General features: G+C 42.4%; 1 protein-coding gene across 2 annotated transcripts in view; it reads left to right on the forward strand.

Moving 5' to 3' along the window:
* COL4A6 (collagen type IV alpha 6 chain) overlaps positions 1 to 27,255 on the forward strand; it is a 141,106-nt gene that overhangs the window by 89,943 nt on the left and 23,908 nt on the right. For both annotated transcript variants that reach the window (XM_037407924.1, XM_037407925.1), the window contains exons 6-23: positions 5,661 to 5,777; positions 8,290 to 8,358; positions 9,831 to 9,866; positions 10,296 to 10,358; positions 10,826 to 10,861; positions 11,001 to 11,042; positions 11,907 to 11,999; positions 13,039 to 13,092; positions 14,502 to 14,561; positions 15,488 to 15,532; positions 16,755 to 16,808; positions 18,095 to 18,164; positions 18,907 to 19,017; positions 19,824 to 19,973; positions 21,549 to 21,653; positions 22,309 to 22,469; positions 23,490 to 23,669; positions 24,263 to 24,446. In XM_037407924.1, the coding sequence (XP_037263821.1) occupies positions 5,661 to 5,777; positions 8,290 to 8,358; positions 9,831 to 9,866; positions 10,296 to 10,358; positions 10,826 to 10,861; positions 11,001 to 11,042; positions 11,907 to 11,999; positions 13,039 to 13,092; positions 14,502 to 14,561; positions 15,488 to 15,532; positions 16,755 to 16,808; positions 18,095 to 18,164; positions 18,907 to 19,017; positions 19,824 to 19,973; positions 21,549 to 21,653; positions 22,309 to 22,469; positions 23,490 to 23,669; positions 24,263 to 24,446 (1,630 nt within the window). The remainder of the gene's footprint in view (positions 1 to 5,660; positions 5,778 to 8,289; positions 8,359 to 9,830; positions 9,867 to 10,295; positions 10,359 to 10,825; positions 10,862 to 11,000; positions 11,043 to 11,906; positions 12,000 to 13,038; positions 13,093 to 14,501; positions 14,562 to 15,487; positions 15,533 to 16,754; positions 16,809 to 18,094; positions 18,165 to 18,906; positions 19,018 to 19,823; positions 19,974 to 21,548; positions 21,654 to 22,308; positions 22,470 to 23,489; positions 23,670 to 24,262; positions 24,447 to 27,255) is intronic.

The following is a 27,255-nucleotide window of genomic DNA, read 5'->3' on the forward strand; positions in this document are numbered from 1 at the left end:
TGAATGGTGTATCTCACAAGTGCTCACTTCTCCCTGGAGAGAAATGGCCATGTTTGTTAGTCCACATGGTGATTCCGTTCTGTTTTGTAAGAGGTTTGGATCCTGTTATGGAAAGATAGGAGGTTGATAAATCTCAAGAAGGGAGCCTGAGTTACACAGGGATCCACTGCATCATTGGTAAGCTTTTCTTTCAGCACAGTGTTCTGTCAGCACCATGTCTAGAAAACACTGTATCATAAAATCATAGATTTGAGGACTTGAAAGGGACCTCAGACAGTCAAATGGGCATGGTCAGCTGTGCTTCAGGCCATTAGGTGTTTCCTAGCCAATTCTTAAAACCTGCTGATGATGGAGACTGACTTCTTTGTTAGAAAAGCTTTGCTAATGTCTAGCTTCAGTCTTTCTTTCTGCTTTCTCTTAAACCTCTTAGTTCACATCTTACTCGTCATGGACACAGAGAGCAGATTGTTCCCTTTTACTTTGTAGTAGCCTTCTTGCATGTGATAACTGTTATTAGGTCTCCCTTAATCTTCTTTTGCTATGATGTGAATGAAAACAGTGATTAGAGCTGAGGCCCTCCAGAGAATCCTTGCTTCTTTCTCCACTAGGTGCTAGTTCTGGTTTAGGTCTAAGCCTTTCAGAAACGTAAGACAGGAAAGAGAAATTGCTGCATTTTCCAGGTGGTAGGTGTAGGTGGCCATTTTCCCTGGCCATCAGGATTTTTTTTGTTTGTTTGTTTCATTCTTTGGATCTTTAACATTCTAGTGACAGTTGTTTCCTTTCAACAAATGATGTGCCTAGAGTGTTTTGACCAGCTTTCTTCTGCTTTGGTGTTCCCCGAAGATGTTGTACAATTTACCTCAGGGGAGTTTTAGCTGGGCCAGCTTTAGAAGTTGCTGCAGACTTCCTTGCTCACTCTAAACTATTCAGCTCATCCTGCTTTCTCCTTCTGGTATTAGAATTCTTTTTCTTTTCTTGATGACATTTTTCCATCTTCTGTATCCTTGTGTCTTCAGACTATACTCATGCTCTTTCTCATCTTCTCTATTTCCTCAGCTGGCCAAGAGCTTCAACAGTTGAGCCATGTTTTCTTACTTCCTATCAAAAACTGAATTGTTTTGAGGTATTGGCTGAAAATGCACATTTGGCCCTGTAAATGAGCCTGTTTGATTCCAGTTCCTTCCTGGCCCTTGTCCTTCTCTCCCCCTCTGCTCATCCTTGCCTGTTTTCTCTCCTGCTCTACTCCCTTGCTGCTGTTTTTTTCTTTTCCCACCAGCCAACTCTCTAGCTCTGAAGAGAACAAGCTGTTCCCATAATACTTAATTTAATTGAACACACTGTGGGAACATGCTGTTCTCGGGATACTTTTTCAGATGAGGCTCTGGAGAAAGGGGATTCCCAACAGTGAGGGGAGGCAGAGATACAGCAACAGCCATTGCCAGGTAGTTGGCAGCAACAGGCATTCCAAGGAGTAGGGGAGGTAAATGAGAGGATTCAAAGCCTCCAGCATATGCAGACCTCTCTCTGCTTTACAGTGTTCTGCAGGTGGGCTCATGGGAAAGAGGCAGGTTTTGCTGGTCATAAACAGCAAAGTGCTCACTACTGTGAGTCTTCTGTGTGACCGTTGCAGGACAGAATAAGGGGGAAGGGCAGCTAGTTTGTACTGTTTATGTTCTAGCCATTGTGATAAATACTTCTATTCTAGGGTGAAAATAGCATCCCTCACTGCTTGAGAAAATATTTATGCTTTTGCCAGTTGCATTTCAGGATAAGGGAGTAGCTTAGGTTTGTTGTGAAATTTTTATGAACATATGTACATCATATGGATGGATGAAATGCAGAGCAAAGGAGAGAGAGCACGTGTGTGCTGATGCGTGTAAAAGAGAAGTAAAAATGTATTGCTATCTCTGCACAAGAATTAACATGTAAATACGAAGAGGGATTCTTCATGCTAACATGGGCAGGTATTTTAGTCATGACCAAAGGACTGTAAGGCTGTGATTCAGAGGGGAATCCCACTATTGACCTTAAGGGAAGTGGTGTTCCACAGAGTTCCTTCCCTGGGCCAATGCTGGTGGCAAGTGAATCATGTTGTTGCAGCTGGCCTGCCTAATCCCTTTAACCTAGTAAATACAGCAGCTACATGTGTTTATTGCTAGCCTTTCACGTCACACTGTAGAAGAAACTCTCAAATCCTTAGCCCTGCTCGGGAAGTTTATTTTTTCCTGTAGGACAAGATTCAAGGACACCTGGCAAAGGCTGGAACTGGAGATGGGAGATGTATATAGCCTTTCGTGAACTATCCAAGGAAATACTTCTATGAAAAGTGAGCCCTTGTCTGTACCATGAAAGCTAGAGCTACATGGAGAGACAGAGTTCTCTATTCTGTGACCCTTCTAGACAAAACATAAGCACTTGGTGATGGCTGTAAAAAGACCGCTTTGCCATAGCAATCCATGAAACTGCGTAATCAATTAGTTTTGTGTTCACTTTTAATTGCATTTGTTTCCCTGTTTTTAAGTATTTGTTGAGCTCTCCTGTTGGGATCACCTTTGTGCTGTTTGATTTAGAAAAGAGGCCCCCTGGAATCACAGTGTTAGTATATGAGCAAGAGTCAGATAAAGCAAGTGCCTGGATGAACAGTTCAAGTTTCTTTATCTGTCTCAGAGGGAATGTCTCCTTTTGTGAGAGCAGAGAGCACAAGCAATCTCTCCAGCCTGTGTTTTAGCTCAGGTCTGTGAACAACTCACCCTGCCATGTATAAGTAAACCCTGTAAAAGCCTTCTGCCTTAGTCAACTGAGGTGCTCGTGCTGAATTGGCACATCCGCCAAACAGGAATGGGAGGAGGTGAGAGCAGTGAAACTATTAACCACCAGGTTTCAGGTCAAAACTGCTCTTTAAATCAGTATTTTAAATCCCTGGGGGAAAGGTTCATTTAAGCCAGAACGTTACAGCTCTCAAGGAAGTCAGTTGTGGGTGCTCAGTATCTCCTCAAGTAAGGTTCTTAAAACAAAACATTGCAAACTGTGATAGCAGGATAGCTAGAAAGTAGGAAATCCTGTGGATGTTTTTCCCTAAAGCAAAAGAGACAGCGGAGGGGTGTGTGTCTGTGTCATGCTTTGGCTCAGAAACACAGACATGGATGCCGTGGGACTAAGTGACGGGAACACAGATTTATTTCATACACATAAGAAATCACTGTGGTCAGCAAACTTTATGTCCTCTCCTTGTGAGCCCTTCTCACATATTAAGAAGATACCAAAATCCTTTGGGCCACTTGCAGGCTGTGTTGGTCCAAGAGTTAGGAGATCTCACCCAAAGTGTTTCCCAAGACATGAGGCCACCAGTCAGCTGCCTGCCATGGGCTGGCTGTTGGCCAGCACTAAAGGCTTAGCGCTTGGCTCCCTGTTGTCCGGCTCTGAGGGGCAGATGTTGGCCATTCAGCTTCACTAAATCTTGCAGCTGGTCACCTTATGTTGTAACCAGATACATGTGCACTTGTCCCACGTAGCTTCTGGTTTCGTTGGTGCTGTGAACAAAGTGAAAGACCTGGTAGACACTGGCCACTCTGGCCTCCCTCTGCTGTTACAGCCTGTCCTGTCAGAAACTTGCTGCTCTTGGCTATGACGTTCCACATGAACGGAGGAGGTGGGCTGCCACTGATTTGTTCCAGCTTCGGGAACCAAATGAAATAGTTTCTAAGAGACAAACCTAAGTGGCACTTAATTGGTGCTTCAGCCTTCTCCTGTCACTTTACTAGGGCCTGGCAAGTCCCTGCTTGAACACCATGTGAGTGTTTTGACAAATCGTCAGGGCAACTGGTGCTATGTATGCAGTGATGCCTGATGCTAATGGTTTAAGATGACTTCATTCCATGTCCTGAGGCCTTGTTTAATCTCAAATTTATACTTGTCTGGGTGAGCTGCCGTGATCCTGTAGTGGAGACACACTTCACATTCATTCACTTTGCACCTTACTGACTGACAGAGAGCAGATCTGGGCTTTCTCCCCTTCTCTCCATTTTGTTGGCACAAATTGCAAAGCAGTTGCCAAATGAGCTGGACCAAGGAACTCATCTGGCTGAAAATTAACCTCATTAAGAAACAGCACAGTTATTTCTCTGCTGTATTGGTTTCCTGCTCCAACTCGCCTATTCTGCCTGTGTCTGTGCCAACACAGGGAAAAGGTAGGTGTGAGTAAGCAGGAGTGTGCAATGGCCCTCCTGGCAACAGCTGAGACCGGTGATCAGCTTGAGTATTTACGTAATTACGGCCTAAGTTGCTCTGCATCCTTGGGAAAGTCACTGCTACTGTGTGCTCCAGCTTCATATCCGTAAAATGAAAATTATAGCATTCCCACATTTTTGCAAGGCATTTTAAGATCCTTAGATAAAAGGCTTTACGTTACTGCAAAGTTCTTATTGGGTTTGGTCAGAGCATATGCTCTTGGCTTGGACTGGGAAGACCTTTTGCATCACACATGTGTTTTGTTTTAAGTGTCAGGCATGAAGAATTGTTAATGTTCTGCTTTATCTCCGTTTTATCCATGTTTATTTTTTTTACTTTCCTAGTGTGAGTCATAACTTGTTTAATGCCATATCTTAAGGATGAATCTTTGGGATCAAACAAACGTACTGTTGGGATGAGTCAAGATCAGGGTGTACAGAGGGGAGGGGGAGAACTGTCAGTTACTGATACTATCTCCATAAGTTTCATTTTAATTCCTGCCACAAAATGCCACCTTTGAGTGCCACAGAACTCATTTCTATGAGAAGGGTAGAATAAGGAGCTGCTTGAAACCTGGGCAGTGTGGCTGACAGTTCTGCCTTTCCGTGTTTTGCCTACACATAGCTGTATGACACTGAAGAATAAGTAACTATAGTCTCAAACTTTGATCTCCTTTGCACCGGTACCATGCTGAATAACTCCAGTCAAATTAACAGAGCTATACTAGGGCTAAATATGTGTGAAATCAGAATTAGGTACACTTACATTCTACTCTGCTTGATTAATAATGGACCATTACAAATTCAGTCTTTTAAATGCTGTTAGTTTAATTGAGTCTTTCTCCCAGTTGCTTTGCCTAAGATTTTAAGTTTAATATAACAAGAAAAGCTGTTTTGCCTGAATGCCCGATGTTGGAGCTGTAACATCTGTTGAACTATTAAAGCAAAGAATCCACGCTGGAGAGGAAGAGAAGTCACTGAAACTTTAAGCAGAGTGCAGTTATAAATGCTGAGTATTGTCAAGTCTGCCTCTGCCCTTGTTTTTACATGAGCAACTCCCATCCTGGTGTCAGGTGCACCCTCGCGTGCTGTTCTACACTGTGTTACGTGCCATATGTTTCAGACTGCGGTGGGATGAGTATTGCCCTTTTGGGACCTACTCATGCACAAGTTATGTACTTCAGGAAATTATCCCTTGGAGAAAAAGGTAATTAAATGAATGCAGCCAATGTTCTAGGATTGAAGCTTTGGGGAGGATAAACAATGCTGGCCGAAGAAGGTAGTTCTGTTGCAGTCTGCCATTCGCTGACCTTGAGTGGGAGTTGTGTGTTTTGTTTTGTGTTGCCATTTGGAAGATATCAATTTTCTGGGGACAGTATTACTAATGAGATAATGTATCCTGTCAGTCATTCTCTCTTTTTCCCGTTTACACAGGGTCACCCTGGGCAATCTGGACCTAGAGGTCTGCCTGGCCTCGATGGCTGCAATGGTACCACTGGGAGTCCCGGCGTTTCTGGATCAGATGGGTTTCCTGGCCTGCCTGGGTTGCCTGTACGTCCCAACTTGAATGTGGTGTTCTGTAGTCACTAAGCTAGGATTTGCTTTTCCTGCCATTGTTGGAATAGTAACTCCCAAGTACTTGGGAAGAACCCTAATAACCATAAGCACTGTTAGAGCTCAGTATCATTTTCTTACTGAAATTCCACTCTGGGGATGATCCTGTGAATTCAGTATGCTCCCACACCAAGTTATACCATTGTCAGTGGCAGTATTTAAGCTAACACGGAAGAAACCATGATGAAGTTTTAAGAAACACAGTGTCAAACATCTTCCACCTGGCATGTTTCAAGTTAGTGGATGCTGCTTCAGGAAAGGATCTTACCACATGTTCAAGTCTATGTATCAAATATTGGATGCCTTCTTTCAGGTCTGAAGATAGTCAAAAGCTTCACTCTCACTGAGTGACAATAGGATTTACTTTTCCAGGGTACATGTTTTACTTTTGAAAACACTTTTCTATCAGATTGGAGTTTTATCTAGGCTGCATTAGACATCTTGAAGTTAAGTATCTTATCTATTCATCTCCCCTCTTACAGAGAATGGTACTTGTAAGAGCGCTTCTCCCCATCTACCTCTCAGGGTGAAATGTCTTTGGAGATACCCATTTTTCTGCATTGACTGCAGAGGAAGGGGAGGTAGCTGGGTCATGTTTTAAGTGGATAGGGTTGAGTTTAAGAATGGATAGGATTAGTTTAAAGAACTCTACGCTTAGATGCTTTTGGGACTTATAGTCTTTTATAGGAGTGTGTGGTTATTTTTGAAGTGTAAGCAAAAAGTATTTGACTTGGTGTTAAATCATTTGACAAATTTTTGAATATTTGTTCACATTCAAAGCCTGATCTTACAAACACAGGTCATGTGACTAATTGTACATGTAATGGAATTCCTTTGCACGTATACATGAAGAAGAAGAAGAAAGCACAGCTGGCGGGTGTAAATGATGCCATTTATTTCAACATTTCTAAACTGTGCTAAGACATCTTTACAAGTTCTCCAGACCTGAAATTAATATGATGCTGAAAAATACAGAAACAGTAAGGTCAAATTAAAGTACTGTTTTCTAAAGTAACTGATTTACTTGTAACTGCTGCTCACATTTCTATTTTGTAATGCTTCTAGGATCACATTTTATCAAGAAAGCTGCTTGGATCAGCCAACCCCTCTCAAATTAATTTGGCAATTAAGTGAAATCATGTCAGATAAGTTGGATGAGATGATCAGATTAGAATGAATTGGGTAAATCTAGAATTATAAGGGCAGCTCTTTCAGATTCATGCAGTCTATCAGTTTTTTCTCTCATTAATTCTAAACAAAATTTGGTGATTTAATGTGTTAACAAGAGATAGAATCACAGACTGGTTTGGGTTGGAAGGGACCTGAAAGCCCATCTAGTTCCAACCCCCTGCCACAGGCAGGGACACCTTCCCCTGGACCAGGTTGCCCAGAGCCCCGTCCAGCCTGGCCTTGGGCACTGCCAGGGATGGGGCACCCACAGCTGCTCTGGGCAGCCTGGGCCGGTGTCTCACCACCCTCACGGTGAGGAATTTCTTCCTAATAGCTCATCTAAATCTCCCCTCTTTCAGTTTAAAGCCGTTGCCCCTTGTCCTATCACTACATGCCCTTGTGAAAGCTCCCTCCAGCTTTCCTGCAGCCCCCGTCAGGCACTGGCAGGCTGTGCAGGGTCTCCCTGGAGCCTTCTCCTCTCCAAGCTGAACCACCCCAACTCTCCCAGCCTGTCTGCACAGCAGAGCTGCTCCAGCCTCTGAGCATCTTCATGGCCCCTCCGGCCTCCCTCCGACAGGTCCGTGTCCTTCCTGTGCTGGGCCCCAGAGCTGCACGCAGCGCTGCAGGGGGCTCAGGAGAGCAGAGAGGCACAATCACCTGCCTCGACCTGCTGGCCACGCTGCTTTTGGTGCAGCCCAGGATACCGTTGGCTGGCTGGGCTGACAGCGCACATCGACAGCTCATAGTCAGTTTTTCACCCACTAATACCCCCAAGTCCTTCTCCTCAGGACAGCTCTCAATCCACTCGATCCATTGCCCAGCCTGTACCTGTGCTTGGGATTGCCCCAACCCACGTGCAGGACCTTGCACTTGGCCTTGCTGAACTTCATGAGGTTCGCACAGGCCCACTGCTCAGGCCTGTCACAGTCCCTCTGGGTGGCATTGATGTGTATATGACCAGGAGAGTTACACCATGTCAAACAGATTCAAATAGGATCTTAAAAGTTGTTGAAGGCCTAAGATAAAAGGGAAATCTAATATAAACAGGAAAATACCAGAGAAAATGTTTGCAGAACCTTGTTTTTCTAAAGCCGCAGGAAGTCTTAAGTTCTTATAATACCACAGCTCCCTTGACAAAGCTGCAGTGATACTTTTGCAGTTTAGTGGAGCCAGGTATTTGCCTTGTTCATTATGCTGAATGTAAATTCTTTCAAAACTAAATATTTTTTCAAGAAATTTATTTCTGACACTTCTTTTTTTTTTTTTTTTAAAAAATCAGGGTCGTCCTGGCCCAAAAGGCCTTAAAGGAGAACCTGTTTTTGCTCAAGGCAGCCTTAAAGGAATGAAGGTAAGACTTGTCATCCCATAGGCAAAAATGCAGTACAAGAAACACTTATGTCCTACAGACTGCAGCACTGATGCTGCAGGTTAGATTGCTCATGATGCTAGACGTGGGTATGCTGGGTATATATGAACGCAGAGCTGTGAAAAAGGCCTTATGAGAACTTCAGTAATGACCACACAGAATAGTCTCAGAACTTGGAATTGCTTGGTCTTTGCAGAGTTCTTGTTCATCCCATACTGGGATGCTGGGACATTGCTCATCCTGTTACTGTTCAGTGTAGTTGCTGGTCCATCACTTGTCTCTGGAGAGCCAGCACCATTCGTTTGTGGTGTCGAACCATGGATGTGAGGAATTTCTTGTAAGCTTGTCTTGACTTATGTGAGGTAGCATGTGTGTTTCTAGATGCAGATGTAGCAAAGGGCCCTTGACCTACGCCTTGAACTTTCACGTAACTGATGTATTTCCATGTGCCAAGTTTGTTGAGATAACATCTCAGGAAACTCACATGTGCTTGTTAATATTTCTGCTGTGAGATCCCAGCTGCCTCCTAGCTTTTTTTGTACTGGGAGGTACCAGTAAGCAATCAGTCACATTCTCGGTTTAAATACATGAATATCATATCCCACTTAGAGTATTGCATCCTTTGCTGCTGTGAAGTCAGGATTTTACTCTCTCTCTAATAAGAACCTCACCCTGAAATGTCTGTATCAAGTCTGTAATTTTCTTTCCTATACAGAAAATACAAACGACGGAGAGACGATTTCAGTTTATTGTTCAGAACAGCGAATGCGTTCTTGAATATGCTTATATAAAAGATTTGGTTCTTTGTTGCCTTGAAACAAACACTCACCGCCTTACCATGGTTTTGATTTTTGCCAGGAGTACTAGGTTTGGAATAAATTTACAAAGGATTCAGTACCTCTTGTGGTACTGAATTCAGCAATGTTTAGCAGCCTCATGCTTCATTAAATACTGAAAATATTTTATTCTGTCACGTAAGCTGCCTCACACTGACTTTATTGGTTGAAATGAAGAACTTTTCTAAAATTCTACCCACATCATAAACACTCATAAAGTGGTAAAAGTTCAATAGATCTTTATTTCTTCAGTATTTATGGGAAGTACAGATAATTTGATATACTAATGATATACTTTTATGTATTTTTATAGTGGTTTTGTACTGGAAGTTTTTATAGTGTACTTTCCAGTTTTTTACAATTAATACAATTTTTTTTCATGCCACTTTAGTTTCTCTCGTTACCCATAAATAAACTGGTTGTAATTTCCCTGGAGGTTTGGAATCTTTCCATTACCCAATTGAAACATGGAAGCACAGGTGTCAAAATATTTTCCCATTTACGCTTGAGCTAATATTAACTAACAGCAAATATTGCTATTTTTACAAAACTTAATGTTCCTTATAGTTTGTTGCAATAAAATAGTGTAATTTTTACTTATGCATTTATAATTTTTAGGGAGAAAATGGTCTTCCTGGATTGGATGGAATTTCTGTAAGTCATTTAGTTTGGAGAATTATGATTTTAAAGAATATTAACTAGTTATTTTTTCTTGTATTGGTTCTCAGGGATGCTTTTCAAATTAGTGGGCCATGTATTTATATGTGTGACCCCAGTAGCATGAGCAATTCCAGCTTTGTAATGGTAGGAGTGGATCCACTTATTGGCAGGGGAAGTCAGATTTTTTGCTGTTATCTGCTCCATTTTTCATTTTTCAAATCAAACTGTCTTCTACCTTTGAACTCTGTAACTTTAATTTTCAAGATGCATTTGATAATATGAAATGGATTGTTACAGTATTTAAATCAACATACTTAATCAGGGGATATTACTTAATGTTTCCTGAGACTCACTTTGTCTTTGGTTGGGGTTTGATGGGGTAAGTGCTACACATTCTGTATTTTTCCTGTGTTGTTCTTATAGGGCCCAAAAGGTTTTCCAGGTCCTGTAGGTTCTGCAGGCCCTATAGGATTACCAGGTTTTCAGGTAAGAGACCTCAACTGTTGCACTTGTTGACAGAAAAGTTCAAATGTTGGCAGTTTTCCTTCCTTGTTTGTATTTGCATCATGACAATGAGCAAAAGCGTGTGTGCATCTAAAAGGAGTAGCACAGCTGACTTCAGGCGTAGGGTACTTGAACTTTGGTAGTTTAATCTAATCCCAAAAGGGAAGGCTCCTCTCTGGAGCAGTGTGCGGAGCAGCAGTCATCAACGAGGGTTCCAGCAAAGCCCTAAAGTGCTGTCTACAGACCCTACATCATACTATTCTGAGCACTTCCTCAGAGGGAATACACTGTTATAGATGTGAAGACTTGAAGATCATGTGTATCAGTTAATTTTGCTTTGGAGGCAAGAGATGAAAATTCAGGTACCACTGCAGATCCCATCATTGCTCCAATTGTGTGTATCCTAATTAAGTCAAAAGAAATAAAATCTTGCTCTTGTTCACTTTTAGGGTCCAATGGGTCCCCCTGGGCCACCAGGTCCAAAAGTAAGTACCTACCTCTCCTGTCTTCCTTCTACACCTGCTCGTTGGCTTTTTTAACAGTGCTGTGGGCCTAGATGATAGTGATGCTGCTGTTGTGGTTGGTTTATTATTCATTCATCATTGGTTTTTTTTTCTCTCCTAGGGTAACATGGGACTAGGCTTTCAAGGAGAGAAGGGAGAAAAGGTAAGTGAAACTTATTCTGTTATGGAAAGAGCATGAGATAATACTCTAGTGTTCCATCATAGCTTGATCCTCTAGAAAGTTACTAGATTCTAGCATTTTCTTCTTTTCCTTTTTCTTTTCTTCTCTTGGACTGATTGACAGTCCAAATACTGAAGAGTCTTGCTGGTTTCTTATCTGCTGGTACACAAGAAAAGGATGGGAGCTTTCTCCAGATGAGGAAAAGGGAAAATCTCAATTAGCACAGCATTTTCATGGTTATTGAGACATGAGGTTATTAGACATCTTTAAATCTCTGTCTTTCAGTTTCTTTGGACCCTCAGCTCATGTATTGAATTGTTCTGCCGACTTCATTCTTTTTTGGCTTTCATAATATTCTTTGGGACAACTGATGTGTAATTTATAGTCTCACTATCCTAAATGGGTGTCCTGCAGTCTTTGTGAGAATTTACATTGGCATAATGGAGCTTCTTCTCAAAGTTCTCAGTGTGGGACTTGATCCTGCTGCTGTTAAAATTGGTTCTCAGCATTCTACATTTCTAATTGTTTATTGTCTTCTTTCATATTTCTTCCCAAAGTTTTTCTGGAGTGTTTTCCTGTTGATTCAAAAGCTGTACCTTTATTTTTTCCCCCTTGCCATGTTTTATATCCACAACTCTTCTGAAACAGATTTAATGCATTTTATTAATCTTAATTTTCAGTCTGATCTTTGGACTTCCATAACTGAAGTCCTGCGCCAGCATTCAGGCACACAGATATTATGTATGTGGGATATAATTAGAGTGGCTCTTTTCTGATTCACAAGCCATTTTCTTAGGATATCATACATGTTCTGCCTATGTTAATGGCTTCCTCTTCTGCCAATAGGGTGATGTTGGGCTGCCAGGCCCTCCAGGTCCCCCACCATCCACTGGAATACTGGAATTCATGGGATTTCCAAAAGGGAAGCAAGGAGAAAAGGTCTGTAAATTCAGTCTACAAACCCACCCCCTCCCCATGCTCCTTCATTCAGGGCTGAATGAAATCACTGGACAGTGAGAGCTGTTGTATTTCCAAATCAAAATGATTTTCTGAACTGGTTTAATCTGCCAGATGGCTATTGAATGAAAATATTCTTGGTTCCAAGCATTGTGGACCACTGGAGAATGCATACTCTCAGAAGGAGAAATCTGAAAGCTTTTTAAAGGTTTTCATCATTAATCCTAAAAATAAATGAACTGTAGTTCATTTCTGTTGGACCTATGAAATTGTGTCAACTGAAGCAAAAAACCCAAATCCATTTAGAAAAATAAATAAAAAGCTCCAGTTCTTTTCCTTTGGCTACGATGCACACTACTCTGAAATAATTGGATTTGTCTCCTTTACTTTGTTATCCTGGCATTTACTGAGACACATACTCATCAGTGTTTTTATGAAAGCTGTATGGATCTTGAGTTAAAGATTCCCTACACATCTGAAATTTAGGCATACTGAATTAATCCGGGACCTATACAGGCTGGTTTGGGAGCCCAGTCTGAGCTTGCCTAAGCCCCTGCATAAGTCATGAGACATACAGTCTTACTTGGTGGAGTTGTATTAGTGGGAGGTGAGATTCAAACAAACACCATTCCTTTTGGCTCACTCTTGAATTTGTAAGCGGGATTGTGAAGACATTATGATATCTCATCATGTGTTTGCTGCTTTCCATGAAGTACTGTGCATGCTCCAATTCCCTGAAGATATGAAATGCTTCTAGTTTGACTTCTAGCAATGGAGGGCAGTAGAACAGCAGTTCCCAGGTGGTGGGATTTGAAGCCATGGGAAGTGGTCACAATCTGTTGCATGCACTGGCACTGTGCTGAGAGACACTATATCTGGCACGTGATGACACAAATCAAGTATACTTGCTGACAAATTACAAGGCCTTATTTTAGGAGTCAGAAGCATGATGGGTAGATTGGGAAAAGTCTTGCTTTCACAGGCACAATGATTTATTGTGTTTATCTCTTCCCCTTGTCAGGGTGAGCCAGGCCCCCAAGGATTCCCTGGAGCCAAAGGATTGCCTGGCATACCGGTAAGGGCAGAGGAGAGTTTTTAATGTGGGCCTAATGAGTTAGATGGTTCAACACACTCGGAATAGCTCACAAGGTCTCTACAGGAATTTCTAGAAAACACTTTGAAAATCTGATAAAAACATCCACAAGACTTTTTGAAGAGTGTAACTGTAATCTGAATGGATTTTGTAGAGAAGAGAACGCTGTCCTACTACAGAGGTTTACAAAGCAGCCATCATTTCAGTGCCTGGAACTGCGGTTTGCCCAGGATGCCTTCAAGCAGACGTACCCCTTGCATGGCCACTTGATGGCAATGTTTCTTGATGTCCCACAGACAGCTAGACATATTTTTAAAAAATCCCTTGGGTTTTTTTTTTTCCTTTTAACTATGTTTAATCATTTTTTTTTTTTTTGTTATTTTGCTTTAAAGTTGTAAAGCACATGCAGATCTTTCTGTCTGTCTCTATATAGCCAGTTTTAAAATGGGCTGTTTAACATTAGTGCTCATAAACTCAGGAATGTGTAGCATCTTCTCTGTATGAATCAAGGACAACAATTTATTCCTGGATTCCAGAGAACTATTTCCCAGCTTATAACCCTTTGTAAACACATGTTATTTTTATAATTTTAGGGAATAAATATTTTGTGGAACTTCTGACTAATAAGATAAATTGTTTGCCAGCTTCTTCAATGTACAGATGTTCTTAGTAGAAAGACGTGCAAGAAAAACCTGTACATGAAGCACGGTTTGTTATTAGCCTTTCTGGACATGTTCCATTATGTGCATGTTTAGCTTTATGCATCACAAGAGGCCCATTGAAGCTGGTGGGATTGAACATATGTGTGAACTTAACCACAACCATAAGATATTTCAAGACTGAAGCCTGAAAATTGCTTAACTACTGTAACTCTCGCTGGAATTAAATCCTGGTGTTCTGTCTCTGGATTTGATACTTCTTGCTGACTGGGAAAACCACCAAATATTTCCAAATGTTGAGCGTGAAAATTCTAGTTTTGTGTCATTCTTAGGCTTTAGAAATAAAAAAAGTGTACTCTCCCTTGAGCTGCTGCTGTTAAGAAATGAGATTTGAAATAATTTTGAAATGTAGAATAACATACAGAGTAGCAGTGGCAGGACTTTGCTGTTTATAGCATAGGGTTACTTGCATTTGTTACTGGGAGTTGTGCCACGGTTTAAATGGATGGTAGTCATGGGGAATGGAGAAGGTGATGTACGGCATGTGCTGCCAGGTCTAGTTGATACAGGTTTGCTTTCTTGGGGAAAAGGGTCTCAGCAGAAACAGTCAGTTCCCCTTGTCTCTCGGTTGTACCGTTTATATTAATAGATGGGTTTGTGCTTATTTTGTCTTAGGGCTGTGCTATTCAATTCCAAACAGATCACAGATTTAATGCTGACATTTTTCCTCAGGGCTTTGGAGGTGCTGGAGAAAAAGGAGAAAAAGGTGTGCCTGGCTTACCAGGTGGCAGGGTACGTAACTTTACAAAGTCCTTAAATGCCTGTTCCCAAACACATGAAGTGGACCTTTCATCAACAGAAGCATTCCCAAAGCATGTAGGAGTCTCAGACATGGGACTGGATCCCACAGTAGCCAGCACCATACACCAACAGAATGGACAGATGGTTCTTATCTCAGTAAAGTCTCAGCTTAAAGGTGAGATGAAAGGTGTATGCAGACAAGGCAGTCCAAGAAAATAATACGGAAGTATTTAGTGGAGGTCTTGATAATGCTGGGCCTGTGTTTTTCCATATTTTGAAAACTTCACAGAAAAGGAAGCTTGCAGGAGGTCATAATGAAGATAATAAAGAGGCCTTACAGGGGCTTTAAGGAGCCCTTAACCAGTGCCAGAACCAGCCATGAGAGAACACAGATAAATATTTGGGGAAGCAATGGGCAAGCAGGCAATAGACGTTGGTCTAATTGGTCAGTGGATGTGGGAGTTAACAGCATGCTCCATCACGTGCCAGCCATAGATTCTTCAAACCATGATGATCTTGTAGGTGTGGTTATACACAGCAGGAAGACCAAGACATTCTGTTCTGCATGTGCAGAATACATTGTCAAGGCAAAAAGTCTTGATTGCATTGTTTCATGTCTTTATAATTACAAAGTACCTACCTAACTTCCTAGTAAGCTGAGACACTATGACTTATTTAACTTGAACCACTGATGAGAAAGACAAAGGCTAAAGAAGATGAGACTTCTTTTATCTGTTATTTGGCTGAATTCTTTCAATGATGATAGTTATTATTTGGGAGATGTGGAAAATCAGTGGTAGCTTCTCCTTTTGAAAGTTTTATCTTTTCACTCTCCTGCTGAGATATTTGGAGCCTGATAGAAGACAAACAGACTGAGATGGAGCGTCTGAAAGTTAATGTTTTTTTGCTGTTCCTAGGGTCTTCTGGGGCTGGATGGATCTGATGGGATCCCAGGGAGAAAGGTGAAGTTTATTTCATTTTCTACTGAACTTACAATTACAGAAGCCATTGAACTTCTTAGGATCTACTGACTTCCTTATCTAGTGGCTCCAAGTTCACTGATAGATGAATGCACCTGCCTTATTGAACTAGTGAGAGCTAACTGGAAAGTCCATGTAAAATTCTAGATCCCTTTAGTTGTCTCTCTGGTTACCCCTACCTGCTCAGAGGACCACCTCCACAGATTGGAAATTGCACATTCCCTCCTAGAACGATCAACTCTCCTACTTTTCTCCTTTTGGGGTGGAAATGACCAGATGATCAAGGGACTGAAAATGTGTTAAAGCACTTCCACTTGCAGATTCAGCAGTGGAAATTGTTTGAGAAAGCAACTTTCAGAAATACAATTTTCATTTTTCAGCCTAGAATTCAGTCACTTTCTTGTGTATTTTGTTTTATGTGTGTCCTTTTCAAGATATACTGAAGGTGATGGTATATCCAATATAATCTAATTCTTATTGGTTTGTTAACATTATACGATTAAAAACAAGCCCTAAAGGGCAAGTTTCTCAGCAATACTGTGTATGGGCTATATTAGGGTCTACAACTGTCCAAGACTTCAGAATCATGGGCAAGGTTTAAAGTTAAGGCTCCCTGCTCCAGAGCTCTTGGAATATCCCATTTTGTCTGCAGTGGCAGTGGGTTTGCAATCCATACTGGGCCAGGTGGAATATGTTACCCAATAGAGAACAGAAGATCACTTCTGTGTAGATTTCCAGTCACACACCCAGACAGGGAATTTTGGTGTCCCTGTGAATGCTGCCAGGAAATGGATAGCTGCACAGCTGGATCTCCCAGTGTCACTTTACATGCTTTGGTGCCAGTAATTTGTTGGAGGGGAACGTGTGGAGGACAAGGAAGATAATGTTCTAGACTCCTCACTCCACAAGCATTTCTACAGTTCAGTGAGAACTTCAAGGTGTCCTCCTGATTTGGTTACCCTCATGCCTGCTCACAAGTTCTCACCATCTTTACAGCACAAGGAGGCCTGAAGGATCTCTGGTATTTTGTGAGCGCTGAGAAATTGATGCTATCAGTTTTCTCTATTTCTTCTGCAAATGTTTGGTAGGAAAATGAATTTGGTTTGTGATTCAGGTCCAGGCACTGCAGATGTCTCAGCTAACAAATAACGCCACTGTCTTATTGTCTCACTGTGTAACAATGTGCCCTTGTGTGACTTTGCAGGGTCATCCGGGTATTCCAGGCTATCCAGGACTGGATGGAGTCGAAGGCATGAAGGTAACTTCTCACATCAAAATACTTAAGCATTGGTTTTTTAAAGATATTTGCGTAAATACTTAGCATTTCCCCAATCAGGTCCCTTATTTACCTCTGCATCACTATAATTCAGTGTTTCAGTTCGTCATTTACTTTATTGTTAGGGGTAAAAATGAATGGTCGCTGAACTATGAACAGTCACCTATTTTAATACCTTTACAATGTTCATTCATCTAACTTAGAACTGTAGGTGTAGTCTCTCTGGTCTCTTTTATCCTTGCACCAATGCCATAGTTACTGGACAACTGGGACAAGATTAGATGGAAGTGGATGTTAAGATGGTTACCAAGGCTATCAGAAGTCTTAGGTGACAGATCTACAAATATTGACAAGCCTGAAAAGAATGTGTTCGATTTCTCATACTGGAAATGGGCAATGCGCAGCAGACGTTTTCTGGGTATATCACAACTTGGGCAGCCAGGCATCAGGAAACTGAGTGGGAAATGGTTGGGTAATAGTTTGCTGTGAAAAACGCTTATCCACCACCAAGATTGTTATATGGTTGGCAGGTGTGAAATGCGAGTAATGCAGGGCATTTTTGTGCAGAGCACATGGGAGAAGTAGTAGTACAGGTTTATGCACAGAGGAGTATTACTGGAAAAAGCAACAAAGCGTGCGCTGCCTTGGCTCTCTGCATGGTGTTTATACTTTGAGTGTGATGGCAGTTTGGACAACGGTCAGGTATTGCACTTCCTATTTCAAAGGGAATTTGATCCTGTGTTAGAGTGAGAGGAAGGAGTGATTCTGCAGTTTGTCACAACTTGCTTGTTCTACTTGGGTGATTTTATGGAGGAATCCATTTTCCTGGAAGTTCCTATTACTGGAAGTTCAGAATTCCAAGGCAACAGATAGCTGCAGCGATGAACGCTTTTAAAGGTGGGTATGTTCATAGCAGCCCTTTCACTTTTACCACAAGGTGAACAAAGAATATTTACTTGATATTGGTCAATATGCTGACATGATAACATCTGCAGCAGACATGGTATATATGTGTCTGTGCTTCCCGCTGAGGTAACGGGATGCCTTCAGAGGACAGTTGGATAGCAGCAAACACTTTATCTGAAGCAGCCATCAGTTTCATCAGGCAGTAGCAGAAGAGCAAAGTGAATTCTTCACCAAGAGAAAGAATGATGGTTAGTCAGTGAATGACCGCAGGCATTGCTACCATAATACAGTCTGTTTCCTGACAAGCAGTCTTGCCCTCCATCACCCATCTGAATGTGGCGTGAATCTGTTTTCTTCTACAGGGTGAATTAGGTGACGTCGGTCCCCCAGGCCCTCCTATTGTTATTGACAGGGAAGGTGTAGTCATTTCAGGTACACATTTCCATTTTGTTTTGGAACTCGTCTAAAGCACTTTTTCTGATCCAGCTTCCCTTCTTACTATATTTTACCACTTTTCCACATTGTGTATTAGGTCTAACCCATCCCTTGTTATTTTTCCTTTAATTTCTGTATTGATAGCATACAGATACTTTTGGTCATCCCATATAACTTTATAACTTTAGAGTTTGCAATAAACCTTTCATACCCTCATTGCAGAATGATATGTTTCAAAGCAGAGTGGAATTTAGTGCCTGGGAGGCTGACTGTGTGAGCACGGGGAAGTGCTGGTGTCTACCTGTGTGTCTGTCTTCAGTGTACTGAGGAAAAATGGCTTCTTTGGGTTTCTTGGAAATGGGTACTCTGAATGTTGTTCTGCTATTGTTTGTCATTCAATGTGGTAAGAATATTGTTGAGAAAATGAACTCCGTTAACACCACAGCTGAATGGGACCTGGATGGGAACAGTCTCTGAAGCTGTGAAGGTAAGGGGACAAATTGTGTGATTTTGCCTATTTTTCCTCCTTCACGTGCAGTCAAGTTTGAAACAACCTCTTGACAGGTCAGGAGGAATTTTTCCCATTATTTTTAATGTTGACTAACAGGTTTACTCTTAACGGCTTTGCAACCTTTGTTGTCAATGAGATAACTGGCCACCAGGGTAGTTGACTGAACAGAATCTTTCAGCAGAAATTCACATAGATTTCCCCCCTTGTTTTCCTGTATTTGTCTAATAGGTGCCCCAGGTGACCCTGGAAACCCAGGAATACCTGGTCCTCCAGGAGATGAAGGGATCGGGGGTTTACCAGGCCTTCCAGGAGCTCCAGGGTTTCCAGGCCTGGAGAGAGGTAAAGCAGCTGCTCGCACTGCACTTAGCAGGCTGTTTTCTGTGTTTGTTGCTCTGGGTAGTGGCCTGGAGATGGTGAAGGTATTGGAGCAAGCCTCTCCCGGACCTGATCTCCAGCTGGCTGATTTGCAGACCGCTGTATGAGATGCAGGGTCAGGGATGACACACAGGGAAACCAAACAGGTTGACCTGGGTGGGAGCAGAATTAATCCCACAATTATTACTGCCCAGCCAAGTCTTCAGGTGTGAATATTTGGTGTAGCCGTGTACACAGGAGGTTGGTTGGATGATTTCCATTTTGAATTGGTTGATTGGCAGAACCTTTCCTACTTTTTAAATCATAGCAAATTATTTTTTTAATGACTTTTCATATTTGCAATAGAGAGCTAACGGATTGACTAGATAAACCCACTGTAGGTGGAACCCATTCATCCCATCAAAGTTCTCACTTGAAAGTTTCTGTTTCACTTGAACGTCATCTGTGAAGTCCTGGACTGCCATGATCTAGAGACTAGGTACTAAGGAAATTATCTCACTCAAAGGAAATAAATAAACCACAGACTTATATAGTTAATTGTCTAACTGATCAGTGGGACTGAAATGCAGCCCTTTGAAGTTTTTTGGATGACCAAAGGCGTGTGTAAATGGGAGCCAGTTGGTGCCTCCCATTAGTAAGTTTTCCTTTGTGTGCAAATACAAACTGCTAACCTGGTTGCAGTTCAGGGCACAGCAGTAATTTTCATAACATTAAAAATACTAGAATGTGTTTGCTGCTGCAGAGCTGCTCATTGTGTCACTGTTGTCTAGATGGAATGGGCCTTGGAGGGTCTCCAGGTGTTCCAGGTGTGAAGGGTGAAGTGGGAGAACCAGGAAGAGCAACAATTGGATTCCCAGGCACTCCTGGCAGAGCTGGTTTACCAGGTCTGGCAGGAGCACCAGGATTGCCTGGTTCACCACGTATGTATATTTTTAACATCTATTTTTATATTGGATTCAGAATGAAAAAAGACCAATAAGCATGTATATATTTATTTCTGTGCCAGTGAGGATTATTCATCTGTAAATCTTAAATGTTTGATTGACACTTCATTGTGTCTGTAACTCACAATCTTATATGTATTTATCAGCAGACATGCCTCTGAAGTAAGAAAATACAGCTAATTGTTGTTGGAGTGGTAGCCTGAGAGACTGAAGCACAAGGTTGTGTAGACACCATTTACAACACTTTGAGGACTTTGAGGTTCTAGGCTAGTTTTCTGCTGGCTTAGATGAAGAATAGACCACGATTTTATGAGCACCTGGAGTAAATGTCTAGTCTTGTCAGTATTTTGAGGTACCAGGAGCCAGATAGCATGCCTGAAGAGACAGTTTTCAGACCTAAGGAAATGTGATTTTATTTCTACATGTTTATTTGTATGGGTGCCCTGATTGGATTAATTATGCATTGTTTTCCTCAGAAATTGAGTATTACATTAAGAGAGTTGATTGTACACAAACCTTGTATTTTGCTGTTCTGCCATAAGCCGAGTTCAAACAACCTGTTTTATTTTTGAGAGCCAAGCTTTTAAAACAGGACATACTCCAGTGATGGAGCCAATGAGCGTGGTCTGATGCAATGATTTTCTGTGAGGAAGAAATAAGTGCTCTCTTATCAATAACTGTTTGCTAGTCAAATCCAGCTCATTTTTCTGCAGAGTCTGTAAAGCTCTTGTAACTGTTTTCAGCTGATGGTTGCAGTTTGTTTCCATGTAACGTCAGACTTACTGTTGTCACTGAGGGGAAGGGTTTTTTGGACACACTCGTTTTAGGTTATGTTAGATCACTTTCCACTGCTGTTTCTGTCAGCTCATGTTTCATTCTCTTCAGCATATAGAGATGCAGAAAATAATCCTGCATTTATAAAGTGAGGGACAGGGAAGGTCCCCTTAACCTTTTTTGCCATTTAGTCAAGCTGCAGCAACTTAATGAGAAGAAGCTACACAGGAGGCAGGTAACTCTGGGCATGACTCTACCATGCCAGCAGCAGCAGTGACACTGCTCGTGAATGATAGCTTCTGTGTCAACGAAGAGAGCAATAGCCAGTCATCACAGTCACCAATACATTGATTTGCCCCTTCAGCTTCTATCTCAGCTTCTCCTGGAGCTGTAAAGACGTATCTGCCATGACCCAAGTCATTTGCCCTTCTTTATACAACCTGTTCACAGCTTGGCTGGTTCTTCGGCCAACTCCTAAGTCTTCGAAAAAGTGCAGAGGTAGAGCAGGAGAGGAAAGAAACTCTGCTGCATCCACATGTGAGAGCTTTTGCTGTCCTGTATGAACACATGTTTCTGTATGAAATAAGCTAGAACCAAACATCTGGCAGAGGACTGCAGCCTGTGATACCAACTGAGTTCCATCTCCTTGTGGAGCTTCCACAGCTGCAGTTTAATCTGGTGCCGTTTCTGTCTGTTGCATAACTGAAGTAGTGAATAATTGATGAGCTGGAAATCTAGCCTTCTCATGGCTTTTGCTTGCTGTCTTTTCACATATAGGCCCTTCGTTCCCCCCGGACACAATCCTGAATGGAAGGACTGGGGCCCCAGGGGAGCCTGGTCAAAGAGGGCTGCCAGGAGCTTTGGGTCCAAAGGGGTACAAAGGTAACTAACTTCTGTTTTAGGAGAGCATTTTAGCAGTCATTGGGCCTCAGAAAGATACTTACATGTGGTTAATATCCTCAGAGATGAGGTCGAAGTGTCTTTATGCCAGATCATGGGAGGCTGAGATGGATTAAAGGAGCCAACAGCCTTTACAATTTAGAGAGAGTTGTGCACAGCACTGCCAGCAAAATCCTATTTCCTACTTCCTACTCTGCTCAGGCAAATAGGCAGATAAACATCTCATAGGCAGAAAGTTGGCTAAGTAAGTTATACTTTAAAGCCATAATAATGAGACTTAGACATAAAATCTTGTTCACTGCTTCTTGCAGTATAGGCTGGAAATGACAGAGGAACTTAATTTTATTCTTCTCTCTGATAAAAATGGTGAGAATTTGGGTCTTAGTGTGTGACAGAACCAGCAGCAAAAGCCATGATGATGCAGACATCACTGTGCTTTGTGGTTGTTTGGATCCATGGCCAGTTATGATTCAGGGAGATACAAAGATATCCAGCTGAGGGTCATTGTAACCTACTGTGAGTGGGAGTATGGATTTGCTTGCTCTGACGTATAACTATCTCTTTAAAAAATCACAGGACTTCTGTCCTAAAACTCTCCTAAAGCCATCTGGTTTTGAGTGTTGACTGTGTTTTCCAGGAGAGGCAGGTGATTGTGCTTGTGATGGAGGAGTTACAAGAGCTGGTCTAAAAGGCATCTCAGGTCCACCAGGTCCGTCGGGAAGCCCTGGTGTGCCTGGGATTAAGGGCGTTGGTGGAGACCCAGGCACTGTGGGTGCACCAGGACTGCGAGGCCCTCCGGTAAGGCAGGAAGAGTTTATATTGGTTGTCATTAATTAAAGGAGAAAAAGTGCCCGTGTGCAATTGCTGATGTTGATTGTAGTGAAAGCAGAATACATTTTTTGCATATTTTCTTCTACCTTTTGGATTAAAAAAAAAAACCAAAACCAAAAAAAAACCAATCCAGAAACTGATCTGTGGAAAGAAGCTGAAAGTAGAGAAATTATCACCTATAAAAAATGGGAAAATAAATGGTTCTTAAGTTCTGAGAACTGCACATTTAGCAGTGAAGTGAAAAACAGTTAAAAAATATTCATGCCAGGGCTTCTTGGCCATAGGCGTACATGGATTAAACCCAAGGCTCTTCTAAAGTGAGGGGTGGCTGGGGGAGCAGATAGACATCTGCATGGAGAGAAAATCTGAAAAATTGAATGGTGACATCTTTCCACATCATCGCTCATAGCTATAAAACCTGTATGCCTTAGGTACAGTCTCCTTCTCAACTGCTGCATGCTAAATACATTAGTGAGAGTTGAGCTGTTTTTTTTATGAAACAGCAACTATAACAAACAGGATTTTCCAAAGTGCTGAGCATTGCTCATTGGCAGTATTTACTTTTGAAAATTGTAGTCCGTAGAGATGCAGGTCTTTTGTCTTCCGAGTATCTTTATCAGTGTCAGTAAATGCAGCACACCAGGTAATAGGGAAGAAGATTCAATACCTGGGCACTGTTATACCATGAGTGATGTCATGTTCCCAGCTGCCATCTAAGATTGCTGTCACCATAATTTTATATACCAGGGCTTGGCTTGCCACTGTAAAGCTGTAGTGACTTGATAGAAACATTTGGAAATAATCAAACCTCCTCTTCTTTTTTTTCTTTTTTTTTTTTTTTTCCTAGTGTAATGTATACTATAGGAAACCTTTTGGAGATTCTTTCTAGCTCCAGACGTTGTGTCCATTCCTCATATGACATTTTTAAGAAGCAAAGCCTTTTCTCTGCATGTTCATATTCCTGGGTTTTTATCTTTTGGTCTGTAGGCTTTGGCTGGTCAGCAAGGTTTTCCAGGCCCTAAGGGAGAAAAAGGGGATTCGTCCTTTGCAACAGGCAGAGGTGCTCGTGGGGACCGTGGTGCGACAGCACCCAGAGGACCTTCAGGCATCCCAGGAACCCCTGGCAGGGATGGACTTCCAGGCTTGCCTGGCCCACCAGGCCCTCCAGTAAGTTCAGATGAACTGAGCAGCAGTGCTTCAGAACTGGAATAAGGAGCAGAGCTAATAGAAAGGACTGGCTTACTACTCCTCATTCGCCCTGTAGTAAGCCTCCAAATATATAAAAAGCTCATAGTCCCTGAGCACAAATTTGTCTTGGTCAGGATTAATAATTGGCACTCATCATGCCTCTGGCTACCCAGTCAAAAGATAAACTTCCAGTAGCTGGGTAGACCCTAATGCTGTTTTATGTTGTGTCCTAAAAGATAAAAGACATTGTAGGCATAATTATGAGTCAGATCTTGGAATAGCAAAATCACACCAGGCTTTTTGAATTAAAAAGAAAGTGAATGACTTTCAGCCTATATAATGTTTACATTTTGGCAAATATAGCATGAAATATTATTTGTAATAGTCACTGACTTATCCATCATTATTTCAAAATGCAGGAAAACTTATAGTGGTTTCCGTGTACCTTCCCACGCTCGTCTGAACCTTGCACAGAACTGACCAAACTCTTACACACTTGTTAAAATATTAGTGGTGTATATTCTTTCTACATCTCTCTTATTTTCAGCTGTGATTGTCTTTGCTGTGCGCAGGGTGATGGTGGGCTAGGTTTCCCAGGTGAAAAAGGACTGCCAGGATTGCCTGGCTCCAAGGGCCATCGTGGAGAAACTGGTTCTCCTGGCGTTGGATATCCAGGTCCTAGTGGAGTTCGTGGACCACCAGGTGACCCAGGAATGGATGGGTTTCCAGGACAAGCAGGTCTTCCAGGCCCTCCAGGTAGGTGTTGCTGAGTCTGCTCTTATTTTGAAAAGGTGCATTGTTGCCTAGGTTTCTGCACTGCTAAACTGATGTTCTGAGTTCAGAAACCCTGGTGGTAAGACCACTGCAGTATGAGGTGTTGGTGGAGGAATCTTAAACCCAGCGGGCGGTGAGAGCTAGGCCAGAATAGCGCTGGGAAGGTTGCACAGACATGCCGGATGGCATGTTACCTCACATCAGTTCATGCTGGGTTGTTGTTATGGGGTGAGGAGACAGCTAGCATTAATGTCCCCCTGGAACAGTCTGCCTAAGCTTTTTTTCCAATTCAAGTCACATGCTAAATGCTAAAAGCTTTACTAATTCATAGCTATGAATGCTTACATCTTTGTTTGGTAGATTGTCTCTCACAAAATCCACTAAATTAAATTTGCATTGTAAGATAAGTAAAAGTAAAATGCTCTGTGCATGATGTGAACACTAGATATTCTGTGGAGCACATCAGAAGCCAGTTTATTATGAATGCTACATCAAAGCTTTGCTAACAATGAACGGTCCTTTGTAGAAGAGTATCTATAGTCAAAATATGTGGGAAAGTGTGAATAAGTCATTAGCTAATTTAGTTTGCACCTCCATAGAGATGTGTAAGAAAACTTGTGAATGCATCATTCCCTCCATAACTAGGAAATAATTTGCATACATTAAAAGACCCTTTGATATAGTACGTTTCATCTAATATTAAAGAAATGTGGGTGGGTGGAAGAAATAATCACTTCGTATACTGCCCAGACTGAAAGACCTTATGGTGAAAATGAGGAAAGACATTTAAAAAGAGTCTGTGACCTACTGAAGTTACCATGTCAAAGACACCACTGAGGAGTATTGCTCAAGTTCATGCAGTAAAACAGGGTGAAACGGTCTTGCTTTGGAAAAGTCTGACTCGGTATTTTATAAAAAGCTAGGCTGATTTTATGTGGTATTATGAGATTACTCTAAAATGTTGGAATTGCCCATATTTCGCTTTTATGCCTGACATGATGGTTTCATAATTATTTTCCTTGATACTGGGAACTTACTGTGTAAACCATGATAATGTAGGGTATTAAGTAGCTGGGGAACATTAAGTTTCACTTATATAATTTTTACACTAAGCCTTGCTTATATCATTTCGCAAAGCACACAAGGGAACAGTCTTATTTGCATTTCACCTATCCTCACATGAAAAATCCATTGTTCAAGTATTCTGTTGCCAGCTAATACTGTAAAATACAGCATATGCTATTGTACAGAGTTGTTTTTGGAAAATTCACATAAGACAGTCCTTCAAGCCATGTGATGTGAATGCAACAGTATTAATTAAATGTCATTTTCCATGCCAGTTGCTGTCCCGAATGCTTGCTTTTTGAAAAATGTCATTTTTTGTTGTTTTGTATCTGTAGAGGAAATGTCTTAGAGATGGACCTCAACTTTTTATTTTATAAAGCATTCAGCATCAGGCTCACATAAGATTGCAGAAGACCAGAAATGGAATTTTTATGTTGTGTCCCTACCATTTCACTTTTACTTTATCAAAAGAATGCTCTGTCAAAGTGTACCCAAGTGCAGGTGGCAGTGTGTGTGTTGCAGTCGTGGTACCGGGTGCCCATATTCATTCAAAGCATAAAATGGATCATGGGTATCTTAGTTTTGAACCTCTGTTCTCAAAGCTAATGCTGACTATAAAGGGGGCTTATGCAAAGCATTTGACACTGTCTCACATGACATCCTTGTCTCTAGGTTGGAGAGACGTGGATATGACAGATGAACCACTTGGTGGATAAGGAATTGGCTGGGTGGCCACACTCTAAGAGTTGCAGTCAGTGGCCCAATGTCCAAGTGGAGATCAGTGACGAGTGGCGTTCCTCAGGGGTTGGAACTGGGACCAGTGATGTTTAACATTGTTGTTGGTGACATGGACAGTGGGACTGAGTGCACCTTCAGCAAGTTTGCTGTGACACCAAGCTGTGTGGGGTGGACAACACGCTGGAGGGCAGGGCTGCCACCCAGAGGGACTGTGACAGGCCTGAGCAGTGGGCCTGTGTGAACCTCATGAAGTTCAGCAAGGCCAAGTGCAAGGTCCTGCACGTGGGTTGGGGCAATCCCAAGCACAGGTACAGGCTGGGCAATGGATCGAGTGGATTGAGAGCTGTCCTGAGGAGAAGGACTTGGGGGTATTAGTGGGTGAAAAACTGACTATGAGCTGTCGATGTGCGCTGTCAGCCCAGCCAGCCAACGGTATCCTGGGCTGCACCAAAAGCAGCGTGGCCAGCAGGTCGAGGCAGGTGATTGTGCCTCTCTGCTCTCCTGAGCCCCCTGCAGCGCTGCGTGCAGCTCTGGGGCCCAGCACAGGAAGGACACGGACCTGTCGGAGGGAGGCCGGAGGGGCCATGAAGATGCTCAGAGGCTGGAGCAGCTCTGCTGTGCAGACAGGCTGGGAGAGTTGGGGTGGTTCAGCCTGGAGAGGAGAAGGCTCCAGGGAGACCCTGCACAGCCTGCCAGTGCCTGACGGGGGCTGCAGGAAAGCTGGAGGGAGCTTTCACAAGGGCATGTAGTGATAGGACAAGGGGCAATGGCTTTAAACTGAAAGAGGGGAGATTTAGATGAGCTATTAGGAAGAAATTCCTCACCGTGAGGGTGGTGAGACACCGGCCCAGGCTGCCCAGAGCAGCTGTGGGTGCCCCATCCCTGGCAGTGCCCAAGGCCAGGCTGGACGGGGCTCTGGGCAACCTGGTCTGGTGGAAGGTGTCCCTGCCTGTGGCACGGGCTGGAACCAAATGGTCTTTAAGGTCCC

Source organism: Falco rusticolus, chromosome 14, assembly GCF_015220075.1.
Source record: "Falco rusticolus isolate bFalRus1 chromosome 14, bFalRus1.pri, whole genome shotgun sequence".
Taxonomy (NCBI): domain Eukaryota; kingdom Metazoa; phylum Chordata; class Aves; order Falconiformes; family Falconidae; genus Falco; species Falco rusticolus.